The sequence below is a fragment of the Myotis daubentonii genome, chromosome 16, assembly GCF_963259705.1.
Source record: "Myotis daubentonii chromosome 16, mMyoDau2.1, whole genome shotgun sequence".
NCBI lineage: Eukaryota > Metazoa > Chordata > Mammalia > Chiroptera > Vespertilionidae > Myotis > Myotis daubentonii.
Window position 1 is genome coordinate 23,052,234 of NC_081855.1, and position 15,767 is coordinate 23,068,000.

A 15,767-nucleotide genomic window follows, 5' to 3' on the forward strand; every position below is an offset into this window, starting at 1 on the left:
GGAAACAGGCGAACCAGGGGCTGCAGATTTCCATGTCCCCCTAGTTCCAGTGGCCGGGGGGCCAGGTCACAGGGGCGTCACAGGGGCCTCCAGTGGACAGAGCACCACAGGTATAACCCTGGGCAGAGGAAGGGGCTGTGCGGGGGTGGGTGCCGCCCCTGGTAAACCCTGGTGTGGAGCTCACGGCTCCTGAAGGCACATAAATGCATGTGTGCGTGCGCAAGACAAACAGGAACCCACAGTCAGGCAAAAAAACGCCCCTCAAAACCCCCCCAAAAACCCAAAAACGGAATCAGTGATGTGGGGGAGAAGCTTCAAGATTGTTCAGAAGGGAGGGGAAAATTAAAGGAGGGAAATTGGTCAGAAGACGATGAATACAGAAGACAGAATGGAAATGTGATTTTCAAATTAAAAGTACTCTGAAGAAATGAGATTGTTGGGAACAAAGTAATAAGCAAAAGCATAATTGGAACAGCTTTCCTGAATCAAAGAGCCAAATATGTTTGTTCTATACAAAAACCCATGAAAATGACCTGGGCATATCCAGATAAAAATTTCGATTTCCATATATATATATATATACTGGGGCAAAAGTAGGCTTACAGTTGTTTGTATGGAAAATAACACAATAATTAATAATTAACAACACAAGAATAAACTCTGTGTTTCATTCATGTACTCATAACTGTAAACCTGCTTTTATTTATTCTTTGGCTAATCCTCATGAGCATATTTTTTTCCATTGTTTTCTAGAGATTGTACAAGGGAGGAAGGGAGAGGGCGAAGGGAGGAAGGGAGAGAGGGAGAGAGGGAGAGAGAGAGGGAGAGAGAGAGAGAGAGAGAGAGGACTGGTTGCGCCCCTAACGGGGGTGGGGGTGGGTGGAAGGAGTGAACCTGAAACTCAGGTACATGCCCTTGACTGGGAATCGAACCCGAGACCCTTCAGTGTGCAGGCAGATGCTCTAACCATTGGGCCCACAGGCCAGGGCACTGTAAACCTACTTTTGCTCACTGTGTGTGTGTGTGTGTGTGTGTGTGTTTATTTAATTAATTAAGGGAGGGGGAGAGACAGAGAGTGAGAAACATCAATGTGAGAGGAACACATGCGCCCCGACCAGAGCTAGGGATGGAGCCTACAACCGGAATATGTGCCCTTGACCAGAATCGAACCCAGGACCCTTCAGTCCGAGGGCCAACAGCTCTATCCACTGAGCCAAAGCAGCTAGGGCTGTGCGGGGTTATTTAAGGGGAATAAAGGCACAGGTCTGGCCTCGGACTTCTCCCCACGTCTCTGTTCCTGCCTTGAAAACAACTCTGGGTTGTGCCTTGGGCCCTGTCACCCCGCCTTCTCTTTCTCCCAACTTCGGCATCAAAGGCCTCACTGGCTTGCTGCCCGCCTGCACCCTCGGAACTGTCGTCGGGGCCACGGGCCCTTCTTGGGGCTCCTCAGCTGTGCCCGCTGTGCCCTTTCACCAGTCCCTGAGGAGGCTTCATTCCCTGTTCCGTTCCTTTAAATCTTGATCCCATCTCAGAGTGTCTTAATTGACCAGCAGGGAAACCAGGAAAGTGCCTAAAGCCTGTACCTGCCAGTATTCACAGAAGGAACGCAGGCGAGGTGGGGAGGGGAGTTGGGAAAATGAATGCTCACAGGAGCAGCAAGTTGAAAAAAGGCAAGCGGCTAATTAGGTAAAGAGTGTAGCTTGGTGTGGTCACACACACATCACAGCCATGGCCTCCGGTGGAGTGGCCGTCAGGGGCCAGGTACTCCAGGCTGTTGGGAGGGCCAACCAGGGATCAAACATAAAAACATCAATAAGATGCCCTAGCCAGTTTGGCTCAGTGGACAGAGCGTTGGCCTGTGGACCGAAGGGTCCCGGGTTCGATTCTAGTCAAGGGTACATGCCTGGGTTGTGGGCTTGATCCCCAGTGGGGGGCATGCAGGAGGCAGCCGATCAATGAGTCTCTCTCATCGTTGATGTTTCTCTCTCTCTCTCCCTCTCCCTTTCTCTTTGAAATCAATAAAAAAATTTTTAAAAAATCAATAAGAAGCAAATGAAAGGAAAGTATCTGTGGCTGTTCACAGGAATGACAAGGCTTATTGCTCTAAAATTTACTCAACTGAGTTTTAAAATTCATTGACAACAGTCATTTTCAGAAATAAAAATGGTTCATTTGTTTCTTTTTCAAATTTGCTCACTTTTTTCAAAGGTCCTGTTTGTTGAATTTGTTTCTACTCCTCTTATCTCTTTTAATTAATTTAAAAACCTTATTTATCTCTCTCTCACAGTTTCACCATCATCTCTAGTTCCCTGGGTACCGGTGCTCCTATTGTTCCATTTGCTGCCTCTCCCTCATGGTGGCTCTTTTCACATGAGGTGGGTAGACAACGGGCAAATCCACAGAATTCTGAGTGGGAAAGATTATGATCAATTATATTATCAATCAAGTTATCTTCTTTGTATAAAGGCAACAGCTACCGTATAGCAAAAGACTCAGAAAATACACATCGAGGGCTCCTACTAAAAAGATTAAAATTACAGACCAGCTAATTATGAGATAAATCAACAGTAACAACTCAAGGGTCTATAAGAAAAGAGGGCATATAAACAGCGATGTTTATTTTCTCCCTTCTAAGAATCCATTCTGAGGACAAAATGTAAAATGTGGTCAAGAAGCTATGCACCCACACATACTGGTATATTGCAGTTATTAATAAGAGGGGGAAGGAAATACTTAGGTGTCTTAAATGGGCAGACTATCCACATGACAGAATGTTTACAAAGAGCTATTGATTACGCTGAGAACTATTTATGATATACGTTAATTTTAAAACATGGGTTCAGCAATAGAAAGAAAAAATACACAGACGGCCAGAAGTAAATATGCCAAAATGTTAAGAGTGATTAGATGGTAAGATTACAGATATTTTGGGTGTGTATTACTTTATGTTTTCTTACACATTGGGAATGTCAATGATGAGCCATATTAATTGTATAATCAGAAAAGAGTAAAATGTATATGATATTGTAGAAAGATGAAAACTTCTAAGGGTCACACACTAACAGTCAAGCACATAAATATCAGGGATAATGTTAAATAAGAAAGATAAACTGTCATTACTGACTCTGACATCATTATAGTCTACAATTTACTCTCAACGCAGCAGCCAGAGCATCCTCTGAAAAGATGGGGGGGCGGGGGGGGGAGACTCAGCTCATGTCTCCCCTCCACTCCCGACCCTCAGAGGCTCCCCATTTCACTCAGAGTAAAAGCCAAAGTCCCACCATGGCCGGCAGGACCAACAGGATCCGACCCCCTGCCACGTCTCCGACCTCCGCTCCCGACCCTGACGAACGCCAGCCACGCCGGTCTCCTCGCCAGTCCCCCAAATCACCAAGCACCCACCTGCCCCAGGACCTTTGCACTCACTGTTCCTCGCTTGGCATGCTCCCATCCCTACAGCCACACAGTGCGCTTCAGAGCTCTGCTCAAATGCCATTGGATCAGGAAACCCTTCCCCGCTTCCGCCATATCCAATAACAGCTACCCCACTGATCCAGCACCCTCTCCCCCTCCCCTGGCACTGTATCACCACCTGCGACATGGTGGCATTGACTCTACTGCGTCTGTGGTCTCCCTCCCATGGGAAGAGCTGTTTGGCCTGGTCCATAGAAGATGCTCAATAAGCATGTGCTGAGTGCCCGAATGGACACATGCATTAGACTGTCAGCCCCTCAGGAGCAGAGGGGCTGAAACACCCGCCTCCCCCCACACCACGGACGTGCACCAAACAGGCAGCAACGCCCACCTGACAGCCCAGGGACGTGTAACCAGCGCTCATCTCACTCCAGAAAAAAAGTGTTTAAAAGCTCAGCCAGAGATGATGGGAGCGAAGCATCCGAAGGAAAGATAAGAGCGTTGGTGCGAGAGTCTCCATCAGACCATTCAAGTTCTCCCGTCGGGACGCGCTTCCCCCGCAGGACGGAGCTCCTCAGTCTTATCACGGATTTAGAACCAGCTGTAAGCGGCACTTCAAATGACATTTTAAATGCTCTTTCTATTTAGCTATCTCTTTGTTGTGATTAGATCTCTTTCTAAGCAAAATTTTTTAAAAAGGCATTAGCAAACCAATTACCCTGTCACTCTCCCATCCCAAACGTTGGCAGGAAAAGGCGGCACCTGGGTCCGGTACCCAAGGGCACCCGCGCTCGGGACGCGCACACCGAGTGCCCACAGTTGGCCTGGCACTGCAGAGACGGGACGTCGTGTTCTTCATCTTGCTGAGTTTTATTCTCCTCTGGAAATTCAAGGACAAAGTGATAGCGTGATGCACAGCTTCACATGCGTTGCCTCAGAAAGATAAGGAAACTCGTCCTAAGCTGTTTCAGATGTCCGGGCGCCGCGGTGCTCCGGCGATTAGGACGGGCTGGTGGTGGGCCCCGCACGTGCTATGCCAGGGCAGCTGGAGGTGGGGACGGGCAGGGCCAGCCGCCTCTGCCGCCGTCCACTAGGCTATTACGCCGGCGACATCCGTCTTGCCTTTCATCCACCTTCTTTTCTGTGACAGCTCCTTCATCTCTGTCCTCTAACAGCTCAGCTGTGACTGTCATTTCGTCCTGCGGAGGGGTCTCCCACAAGATGCCGTTTTAAGGAATGTCCTCTCACAGAGAGCTGCGTCTTCGGGGAGACTTCCAGGAGGACCTCCCGTTCAAAGGGGGCGCTTCTGGCTGGGAGAGAGGGAGGCCTCTGATGCTTGCAGAGTACCCGTGCCAGGCCGGACATGTACGCTTTGTGCATCAATCACTTTGTACATCTAAGGTCCTGGCTGAATTCTTTTTTTCTTTTTTTTAAATATATTTTATTGATTTTTTTACAGAGAGGAAGGGAGAGGGATAGTTAGAAACACTGATGAGAGAGAAACATCAGCTGCCTCCTGCACACTCCCCACTGGGGATGTGCCCGCAACCAAGGTACATGCCCTTGACTGGAATCGAACCCAGGACCCGTGAGTCCGCAGGCCGACGCTCTATCCGCTGAGCCAAACCGGTCCGGGCCTGGCTGAATTCTTACAGTGTCTCTAAGAAACAGAGATTATCATCTCCGAGTCGGGATGAGAAATCAGGGACCTCCAGGCAAGACGGAATGTTAGTTCACGTGTTGGGTGCCTTCCCGGTTCCGAGGAGCAGGTTCTGAACACAGCAAGCACACCTATCTGCCCTCAGAAACAAGATGTTCGTCTTGATGGACGAGAAACTCCAAATGTTTCCTATTTGGAGGAGCTGAAGGCCCAGCCCGTGGAGTTCTGGGCCCTTCGGCCAGTGGAGGCAACCGGGAGCTTGGTCTTCTAGGGCACAGGGACCACGGGAGGTGGGGGACCAGAGCCAGAGCCACTGAAAACGGGGGCTGGTGACGGGATTTCCCATCTGGGAAAAGAGGCTGAAGAAGCAGAGCTCCCCCCTGCACCCCCTAACTAGAGCTCACCTAAGACTACGAACACAGAGGGGAGCTGGAAGCGGCACCCACACAGCCGGGGCCTGGCCAGGCTGCCTGAGGCTTTGATGACTGGCCCTGGGAATAGTCCCCTTGTCACCATGGACACAGCTCATCACTAGCCCGAGAGCCTGGCTCTGCACTGGGCCACCCAGGACCTGGGTGGAGGTGATGAGCAGGGAGAGCAAGAGGGGGACACGGACTCCCCTTTGAGATGAGCACACAAACCCAAACCCCAACGCACCCGGGGAAAGCCGACGCGAAGAGGGAGAACCAGCAACACCAACAGCCGGGAGACAGTCCCAGAGACTTAGTGGCCTGAAGACAGGACTGAACAATGTGTGCAGGAAGATACAGCAATAAACAAGGGCAGCGGGGCCGTGGAGGATGGGCTGAGGGGCTCTGCCAGGCAGCCGATGGGACCTTCAGAAGGGGAGACACGGCAGGGGCAGCAGTATTCAAGGACAGCCTGGCTGAGACTCTCCCACACTGAGGCCTCTATGGGCCCTCAGAGTAAGAGCACATACCAAGTGCCACGCAAGGAAAGGGATCCACATGTGGTGACCAACCAAGGCCGCGCTCCCTCTGCCAGGCGCATCCTGCTCCCACCACCCCCGTCCCGTGGCCCTCCCCGGAAGCTCCTGCCAATGTCCCGCTCTGGTGTGGCCCCACGTCCCATCCTGGTACAGGGAGGAAAGCCCGGGTCTGGGGTTAGGAGCTGCAGGTTCGAGCCCCACAACTGTGACTGCCTCACTGAGCTTCCATTTCTCCTCCTGAAAGGGGGAAGAACTAGAATGACAGAACCTCTGCACCGGAGGGCCTGCGGGGTGGCATCACCACAGCAGACCTGGCTGCACTTCCTTCCAGCTCCCACAGGAGCCAGCTGGGTGCCACCTCCCGAGTCTCCATTTCCCCTCAGCGGAAGGGGATGCTGACACACCCTCATAGGGGATCGTGAAAGGATTTAATGGGTTCATACAGCGCGGTGCCAGGCTCATAATAAATGTTCAACCTGGGGTGGACGTTACTATGGCTATAATAATAGGTGCCCCCTGCCCCCCCCCCCATGCCACGCAACCTACACCCAGCGTGAGGGCTTCCCATTGAAGCCAGGGGCCCCAGGCATAGCAGAACCAGGGCCCACCGCCACCTCCACGCCGTGAAAATGGGCCAGCCAGCAGGTGACGCCCCACGCTTCTCCCTGGTCACCCCCAGTAGGTCCTCCTTGACCTCCAGAGAAGCCTCCCCACGCCCCCCCGTGACCAACCATGGACTTCCCCCGGTGGGATGGGCTCAGACCCGGCCCCAGGGCCCCCCACCCGTTGCCCTGGGCACCCTACCTCTCTCTGCTCACTGCAGATCTTACACAGCCACAGGGGCCGCTTCTGGCCAGGGCAGGCCTCGATCCCACACTTGGTGCAGACTTTCTATAAGAGAGAGGACACGGGGCGGTCAACACTTGAGCTGCTTCCTCCTCAGCTGAGGGGCTGGGGAAGCCGTCGCCGAGGAGCCCTCGGCCGTATTCCGAGGGATGGCTGTGGCTTCAGGCCAGAAGGGCTAATCACCGCAAGGGCACCGGTGGCTCTGGGGCACCAGGGACCTGCCCACCCATGAATCTCCACGGTACAGATCCCCCCGCAATCACACTCTGTTAGGAGCACACCACGAATAAGCTGCCCGACATTCACAGCTGCATGTTCCACAGCAGAGAACTGGAAGCCGCCCAAACGCCCAGTGCCAGTGGAAGAGCCAAGCACAGGCAGCAGAATACGAGATGGCCCGGGCACAGCGGGCTGCGTCCCTCCCCGGAAAGGCGGGCGGTGGAAGATGTTATGCAACAAAGAAAACGCATTTGTGTATAAGCACGCACAGAAAGTCACGGACGTGAGGAGATGCTGTCGTGAGAAGGGTCGGTGACTGACTTCATGCCCGGTCCCTTCACGGAATGCGCCCAGGCACCCTGCTCCCTAAGCACCCGGCCCGCCTCACAGTGAGGCCTCGGGGGCTAGAAGCAGGTGGAGACTTTGCCAAGTTCGCCCAGCAAGTAGCGGACTCAGGTCTGGCTCTGGAGCCGTTATGTAATTTCTCCAGACACATAAGTAGCCAGAGCCTCGTTCCTGCAGTGGCTGACCTTCTCTGCTGCTTAAGCTCATAACTTCTTCATACATATTTCGCTTCCCCGAAATGCACGGCAACACGGTGGTGGGAGAGGCCGGGTGACATGCCCCGGGAGGCAGGGGACCTGGTGGGGCCGAGACCCGTTCCCGGCTCACGGTACAGTCTGCCTCGGCGACAGCAGGCCCTCCTCTGAGCACTGGTGCAGGGGGCTACTCGATGTTTCTGCCACGGCTCTGCCGGCTGGGGGCTCTCTCCGGCCCCCCTACCTGCCCCAGCACCGAGGGAAGGCTGGATCTACCGTCTGGCCTTTCCTGCAGGCTGCCCACTGAGCAACAGGCACACCCCTCTCCACTCGGAGGAAAATGTCACCAACTTGGCTTCCCAGAGCCTGCCGTCCCCGCCTGATCGGGCAGCTGAGCCCCGCGCTGCAGGGGGGGAGCCAGCTCTCGGCGGAAGGGAAGCCGACACGTCCTTGGGGCGGAGGGTATGCATGTGCTACCATCCAATACCGTCCGATGAGAACTGTCACTTTCCTCCTGTTTCTCCAAATAAAAGGTAACCTCCCAGCTCCCAGCTCTCTGGGCTGGCAAGAAAGTCCATCCCCGTCACAGCGGGCCCTTCCCAGCTCTCGTGAAGGTCCCGGGCTTGGGGAGGGTCCCTGTCTGGATGCTCCCTTCTATGCTGCTCTCCCTCTGAGCTCCAGGGTCCCTTGGGGAGGAAGGGGCCTGGCCACTTTTGTGCCAGGCCTGGGTTTGGCAGCCCGCCCCCTGGAGCCCTGGCCCACCACCCGTGACCTGATCTGAAATCCCCTCTTCGCCGCCAGGACTGCCTCTCGATATCCCTCCCAATCTCACCCCCAGCCCTTCCCTTCTACCTCTAGGACAGGCCCCCCGCGAGCCCATCAGGTGGAAATGCACACAGGCCTCTCCCCAGGGGTAAAGAGAGAGGAAGGCGGTGCTGACGCCGGTTGGCTGTTTTCCTTCTAATTCCCACCACCCGGGATGAACAAATGGTGCACGTGTGAGAAGGAGTGTGGCCCCTCAAGGGGTGAGATGCTCCTGGTGAGTGTTCTACATGCTTATAGGGTTCGATGCCAGTCGCCCTCCAACCACAGTGCCCTGCCCCGCCCCCTGAGACAACGGTGCCGGGAAGAAGGAGAGAACACGAGACGGGTCGCTACCGTTTCCTGCGCAATTGCGTGTGCCAAGCAACAAAGTATGAGGAGGGGGAGGCAGGCTCTCCATGAAGCAGCTGAAGACACGGAGGCTCGGAGATGGTAGAGACCGCCAGAGGTCCCACCGCTACGAAGGCACAATCAGGCCTCGGGACCTAGGAGGGCTGGGTAACGCCCTCCCCTGCCCAGCGCCCAGCTGGTGCCCAGGGCTCTCCAAGGAGCCGGCTCACGTGCCTGGGAGTGTGGCTGATGATTCTCAAATGAATGAATGGGCAGAGGTGACACGGAATGACCTGGCACAGGCTGTGCTGGGGATGAGTGTGCAGCCGCATATGCTCATGGGCTCCCGGACACTGGTTCTGGGATTCTGGCTCCGCCCTCCTCGATATTTCTCTGGTGGGGGGGGGAGGGCGGCCGCCCCTCAATGGAGAGAGGTTTCCCGGGTGGACAGGGAGCCCAGGCCCAGCGGCCTCCCCGGCAACACTCCGTGGGCGTCCCCACAGCCTCCCTCCCACGCTGTGGCCACCCCGCCCCACACATTCAGCAAAGGTGGGGGGGCTGCGGCCTTTGCCCCTGTCGCGGTCAGCTCGGGCTGCTATCACAAAACAAATCCTAGACGGGCTGGCTTACACAGCAGACACACGCTTCACGGTTCTGGGCCGGAACACCCAGACCGGGGTGCCAGCAGGCCGGGTTCTCCAAGAGGGCCCTTTCTACGTGCCCCTTCCTTCTCGCTGTGCCCTCGCGTGGTGAAGCGAGAGCTCTGGGCTCCTTCTCTGCGTCTACAGCCCGGATCCCATCACGGTGCCCACCCTCATGGCCTCATCCAACCCAATCGCCTCCCAAAGGCCTCACTCGAGACAGCGTCACACTGGAGTCAGGGCTTCCACCCACGGATTCTGGGAGGACACAGCCCCTGCCCAGGACTGGGCCCCCTCTTTTGCTTCTGCACGCCGGGCTCGTCGTCATCTGTCTCACCCGGATCATCCCAGCCCCTGTCCTCCCGAGGTCTCCCCCTCATGCTCTCCTGCCCTGTCACCGACTTCGCTTTCCAGAAACACTGCCCCGAGCCTGTTCCCAAGCACTGCAGCTCGGTGCTCTGGCGCAGGCTTCGGAGTGAGGCAGGCCGGGCGGGCCCGAGGGCAAGCTACGCAAAGCCTCTTAAGCCTCAGATGTTCTCCTCTGAAAAATGGGATCGGAGCTGTGCCCTAGGGTTGTCTGGAGGGCTCGCTGAGACTCACACGAAGAGCGGCCAGCACGTTCTAAGCTTTCAATAACTGCCGGCTATTCTTATCAGCGATGCCCTCGCGCCCTGCTCCGAAACCCTGCGTGGTTCTCCTCCAGACCTGCACCAGCTCACGTGGTAGCCCCCGGCCACATGTGGCTATCTAAATCAAAATTAATTGAAACTAGATAAAAGGAAAAGCCCAGCTCCTCGGTCACACTGACCATATTTCAAGTGCTCAATAGCCACACGTCACATCGAATGGCACAGAAGTAGAACATTTCCACCTTCGCAGGAAGTTCTGCTGGATGGCACTGGGCCCCGGGCCCCGGGCCTCGTCTGGGTGCCTCCGCGCTCACCGCTGCCCTCCCTGGCCTGTCCCCGCTGCTCCCAAAAGGCCTCACTTCCAATCAGCTATCGGGAGCCAGTGCTTGCCATTCTCAGCCTGTCGTTGTCCTGGCCTCACCCCCCCCCCCCCGCCCCCCATCTGACTCCTACTCGCCTTCCAATTTATTGATTCCTGTGACCATCACCTGCTGAGTGCCCATGGGCCGCATGGCACAGTGCGGGGCAGGCAGGGCCCAGGCCGCATGCGTCCCCAGTGAAGCGCCCAACGCTCGGTCCCAGGCCAGCCTGCCGAGGCCGAGTGGCTGCCCGCTGCATTGCCTGAGTGATGTTTAAGCCGGGCTCGAAGGATGGGTGTGCACGTGCCCTCAATAAATACTGTCTGATTGATTAAACATCCGTGCTGGTAGGGAACAGAGAAAGAGACCGGGAGGGAGCGCCCAGAGCTGTGTGCTGTCTTCTGCCCACAGACCGCAGCACACAGACCACTGGGCCTGGGGACAGAGGTGGTGGGGGCCAGATGCCCGCAAGGGGCTGGTGGTCAGCTCCCACGCTGGGGGGGAGGGGAGCGGGGGAGGGTGTGGATGAGTGGCACCTCCCAACTGCTCCCTCCTCCCTTTGCCCTGTGGGGTGCTCTGGAGGGGACACCCTCCTCGCCCACGCACAGCCCTGCTTTCAGGCTGCCTTCCATCACTGATGGAACCCGCGGTCAGAGCCCACCATCTCTCAGTTGTGTCGTGTCTCTGGCTGGGGAATCCAGGCCAGCAAAAAGATAACATGCTCCAGTTCAAGTAACACATAACTGCTCCTCAGCTAAATCTCCACTCAGTAAGCGAATAATGAGCCTCTTCCCTACGGGCTTGGTCTTTACTCCCAGGTTCCAGAAAAGAAAATTAAGCTGGTAGTATTTTAAAAATCCAGTGAGAGGATGAGCCAGCTGTGACATGAAGTCGGTGCAAAGGGTGCACTCCACAGCCGTGTGAAGGACAGCCCTGGGGCCTGGGGCGGTCACTTGCTTCCCTGCCCGAGATGGGCTTCCATTGAGCGGAACTGCCCTGGGCAGGTGAGCACTGGCTTCCCCGGTGGTGGTGGCTGCCTCACGCTTCCCACAGCCTAGTATTGTGTCTGAGTGTCCAACAAACCAAGTCTAGCTCCGGGCCTCCCTCAGAGCAGAAGTGACAAAAGTCCAGGCCTTGCCCTGGCTGGTTTGGCTCAGTGGATAAAGCGTCGGCCTGCCGACTAAAGGGTCCTGGGTTCAATTCCAGTCAAGGGCATGTACCTTGGTTGCGGGCACATCCCCAGTAGGGGGTGTGCAGGAGGCAGCTGATCGATGTTTCTCTTCATCGATGTTTCTAACTCTCTATCCCTCTCCCTTCCTCTCTGTAAAAAATCAATCAATAAAAAAAAAAAGTCCAGGCCTTCAGTTGGCAAATACAATCCCTCAATCCTGTCTCGGGCACTCCATGCGTTCCTTTTGCACACATGTATCCCAGATTAGAGCACACAGGGGGAAGGGGATGGTCCAGGGGAGGGCCCACAGGGCACAGAATTTGGGGCCGTTTAGATGCAACCTTAGACTTGTCACTAACCTTCTCTGAGGGCATTTCCTCATCTGTGAAACAGTGGTAACAGGCGGACTCATGCCACCGCAGGGAGGATCAAGGCAGACGATTCATGAAAGTGCTTCGCACAGAACACGGTACAGAGCAGGCAGTAACCACAGTCCTGACCCACATGCCTGGATCCGTAGAGGGTGCCAGCACCCATCCGTTTTCCAAGCCAAAACCCAGAATCACCCTCCATCCTCCCTCTCCCTCATTCCCACCCAAATAATCCATCTCCAAAAACTTTGAATCTCGACTGTCAACTGCCCTCTATCACCCTCCCCGATCCGTGCTGCCCCCTCGAGGGCCCGGCCTGCACCGGGCCCCCCGCATCGGTCTCCTCATCCCCACTTTGGCCAGCCTCCAGCTGGTTCCCGATATGGCAGCCACAGTGATCTTTTCAAGATGCAAATCTAATCATGTTATTTCTCCCATCCCTGCCAGCATAAAAGCTTTCAAAGACTTCCTGTGGCTCTCTGGATGAAAACAGCCCCTTTCGCATGGTGTGAGGCCCGCTTAGGCTAGACTCGCCCTCTTTGCCAGCCCCTCCCCCCGGCCCCGGTGCTACGAGCCCCAGCCTGTCTTCAGTCTCTGGTCCTCACTGTTTTTCCTGCCACAGGACCTTGGCACGTGCTGCTCTGTCTGGGATGCACTTGGCCATACTCCCTCTTCGTTACCATTCAGACCTCCGCAAAAGCACCACTTCTTCAAGGAAGCCCTCCCTGACTTCCTCCCTGGTTGGAGCTTCCATAATGAGCTCTTGCCTTTTGTCCTCAGCTGCCGGGAATTTTAGCCTCATTCACGTGGCTCTATGACTACCACCACTTCCTCTCCCTGCTGTCAGCTCCCCGAGGGCAGAGGCCAGGTCTGTTCTGTTCACCTTCCTGCTCCCAGTGCCTGGCACAGTGAACGTTTGCAGAATAAATGAATGAATAAACAGCAGCTACTTGTTCTATTGCAATTGAGAAGGCAAGATGTGGTCCCTCCTAGCATGTGCCAGTTACCGAGGAGACGAAACACAGAGAGACAGGAAACACCCACATGGCAGCACAGGGGCGGTGGTGGGAGAGCCTGCGCTCGGGGGAGGGTGTCCAGGGGTGGCCGGGCTGCGGGCCGGGCAGGCCTCACTCTCAGGGTACGTGTGTGACCCAGGCTGACCCAGACACCAGGGAAAGGGCTCTGAGCATCCCATGTTAAGGGTCGCACCCACAGGACCCCTCCTGGCCTGTCCTCCACCCTGGGGTGCACCCGGCAGGGCCGGAGAGGTCATGTGGGTGCGACCCTTAACAACGGATGCTCAGTGCCCTTTCCTTTCGCTGGGATGCAGCCTCATCCTAATGTCTGAGGGGGGGCCCTCCTCAACGTCCTCATAACCCCGGCCCCTTGGGTGACCCCTGGCCTCCCTGGAGCGCCGCCCCTGCCAGGTAACACCTTCACCTTCCCACAGGAAGTGCAAGGGGACCTTCGAGGCGAGGTGCACCTGCGCTCGGGCCCTGGCTCCCAGGTGGGCCTTCACAGCCTCCCTGTGAGTCCCCGCCCACCTCCCGCAGAACCCCCAGCTCCACCGGGGGTTCCCAAACCGATCTGATCAGAGGAAGGGAGGGGGTGCGGGGCGGGAACAAAGCCTCCCTGGGAACATTCAGTAACCGGGAACAGCTCGCACCCTCGACAGGCCCCGAGGGCTCGGCGGGATTATCATCCATCACACAGACAGAGATGTTGGCGGCGCTCAGTCAACCAAAATAAGATGAAAAGTGTTCCGTACAAGGAGGCCAGGAAACGCACGCTGCACGGCAGAAGTGAATATTGAAGACGGTTAATTTGAAAATATTTGATGCTTTAATTCAACTAACGTTCGTCAGTACTGGTGCGAAGCTTTGTTCTGGGAGCGAGGAGGATGAGCGAGGCATAGCCCACTGTCCTCCAGTGTCCCAGGGGCCGGAGGAGTTTGTGAACTGGCAAGACTCGTGTGGGAAAGGACTTTGCCAAGAGTTCCAGCCAACCGACAATGACAGTGCGCGGGTCTCTCTGTGAACGGCGCTGCACATGGTGCGCACAGACCCCCAAGGGCGGGCAGAAATGGCTACATACGAACGACAGCAGCACACGCATGAAGCAACGTGAAGATGGGGCCCCGCACGTATGCATTCCACACTGGACGGTTTGTTCTCGTTGCTAGAAAGCAAACCTTCAACAAGGAAACATCCGATCGTGTGTTAGGGAAAACGACGCAGCAATACAGGCTTCTAGAAGCGGCACCGCCCTGCGAGTAGGCCCTTCTCTCCCGCACATGGCGCTGCTCCGGGACCACCCGCAAACCCCTGGCCTGTGAGCCCCCCGCCCCCAGCGGCCTCCCCCAGAGGAAAGGAGGCAGGAAGCGGTGCAGATTTCAGGACGAGCTTCCAAGCACCTCCTCCCTCCACCTGCCACTCACCAGGCGCCATGTCCTGGGTGGAGGGAGGGTTACAAAGGGAACAGAAGCAGCTCTTGATTATGACCATTCGCAAGCGCTTAATAAGAGATCACGCCTCGCGGGGGCCTTGGATCATGTCTGCGCTCGTGCCCCACTGCGCGTGTCTGACGGGGGACGGGGCACTTCAGGCAGGAAGGGGCCGCCAGGTCCTGGTTATCCTCGCATCACGAATTCACTCACTCGTGCAACGGCATCTGAGGATGACATGATGGCTGCTCACCTGCCCCCTCCACTGGGCCCACCCACCGGCCCCTGTTAACTCTTCCAGGTCCTGGTTATCCTCGCATCACCTCTGAGACGAGAAACTGTGAGCCCCTTTTTGTTTTGTTTTTTGCCTCTTTTCCCGAGATCACGGGAAACAAAGGCGGGTTGGGCCACCTCGATGGGGCCCAAGGGGCGTGCGGTGTGGGTGACGGGGGCCCAGTGGAGGCAGCTACGGTTTCAAACAACAGCTGGGCCAGGGAGTGCAGAAGGTTCTTCAATCTGAAGCTGAGAGGAAGGTTTAAAAAAAAATAGCCAAGCTAATAATGTCTGAGCAAAGGGGGACCACAGGATCCATGGTACTCGGTCTCGACGAATTCACTCACTCAGGCAACGGCATCTGATGGCACGCTGGGCACCAGGGATGTGCTCGGTGTGAGGTGTCAAGACGGGCCCACGACAGCCCCGGGGACGAGGTGCACAGCGAGGGCGTGCGTGCAAGAGCACCAAGTGTGACCAGGCGCTGACACAGGACTGTGCGCACAGGGAATTATGCCCATAAACACGGAGGGACAAAGGACCGCGGGATGCAGCCAGGGAGGTCCCGGAGCCAGCCTGTCTCAGGCAAGGCCAGATGTGCCCCAGAGGCCGGGGGAGCCCCTCACGTGCGTGCGTCTGTGAATGCCGCACACAGCGGCTCCGTCTGGGGTCCCTCTCCTCTGAGGCGGTGACAGACCCTCCGGGGCCCGGGGATGATGGGACGCGTGTAGTGGGAAAGCACGTTCACTATCATATTCACTTTTTTCAAACATAGGGTAGTATTTTGAAACGTCAAATCGTGTTATAGAAGAATGTTAGAGGCCCGGCCGGTGTGGGTGGTGGTTGAGCATCGAACCACGCACCAGGAGTCAGGGCTGGACCCCCGGTCAGCGCGCATGCCTGGGTTGTGGGTTCACCTGGAGGGGGCGGGCAGGAGGCAGCTGGTTGATGATTCTCTCTCATCATTGATGTCTCCCTCTCCCTGTCCCTCTCTCTGAAAGTAATAAAATCATTTTTTTAAATAAAAAGAATGTGGAAAGTTTCCTTATTAATCCAAAGGGAGCCTGGGTTTCGAAAGGCGAAAGTCTGGACAGAGGA

The 15,767-nt window shown here is 56.1% G+C and overlaps 1 protein-coding gene across 1 annotated transcript in view; it reads right to left on the reverse strand.

Annotated features, from left to right (window-relative positions):
- RPH3AL (rabphilin 3A like (without C2 domains)) overlaps window positions 1–15,767 on the reverse strand; it is a 94,252-nt gene that overhangs the window by 40,202 nt on the left and 38,283 nt on the right. The window contains 1 exon segment of the mRNA XM_059669206.1: window positions 6,831–6,917. Coding sequence (XP_059525189.1) covers window positions 6,831–6,917 — 87 coding nt within the window.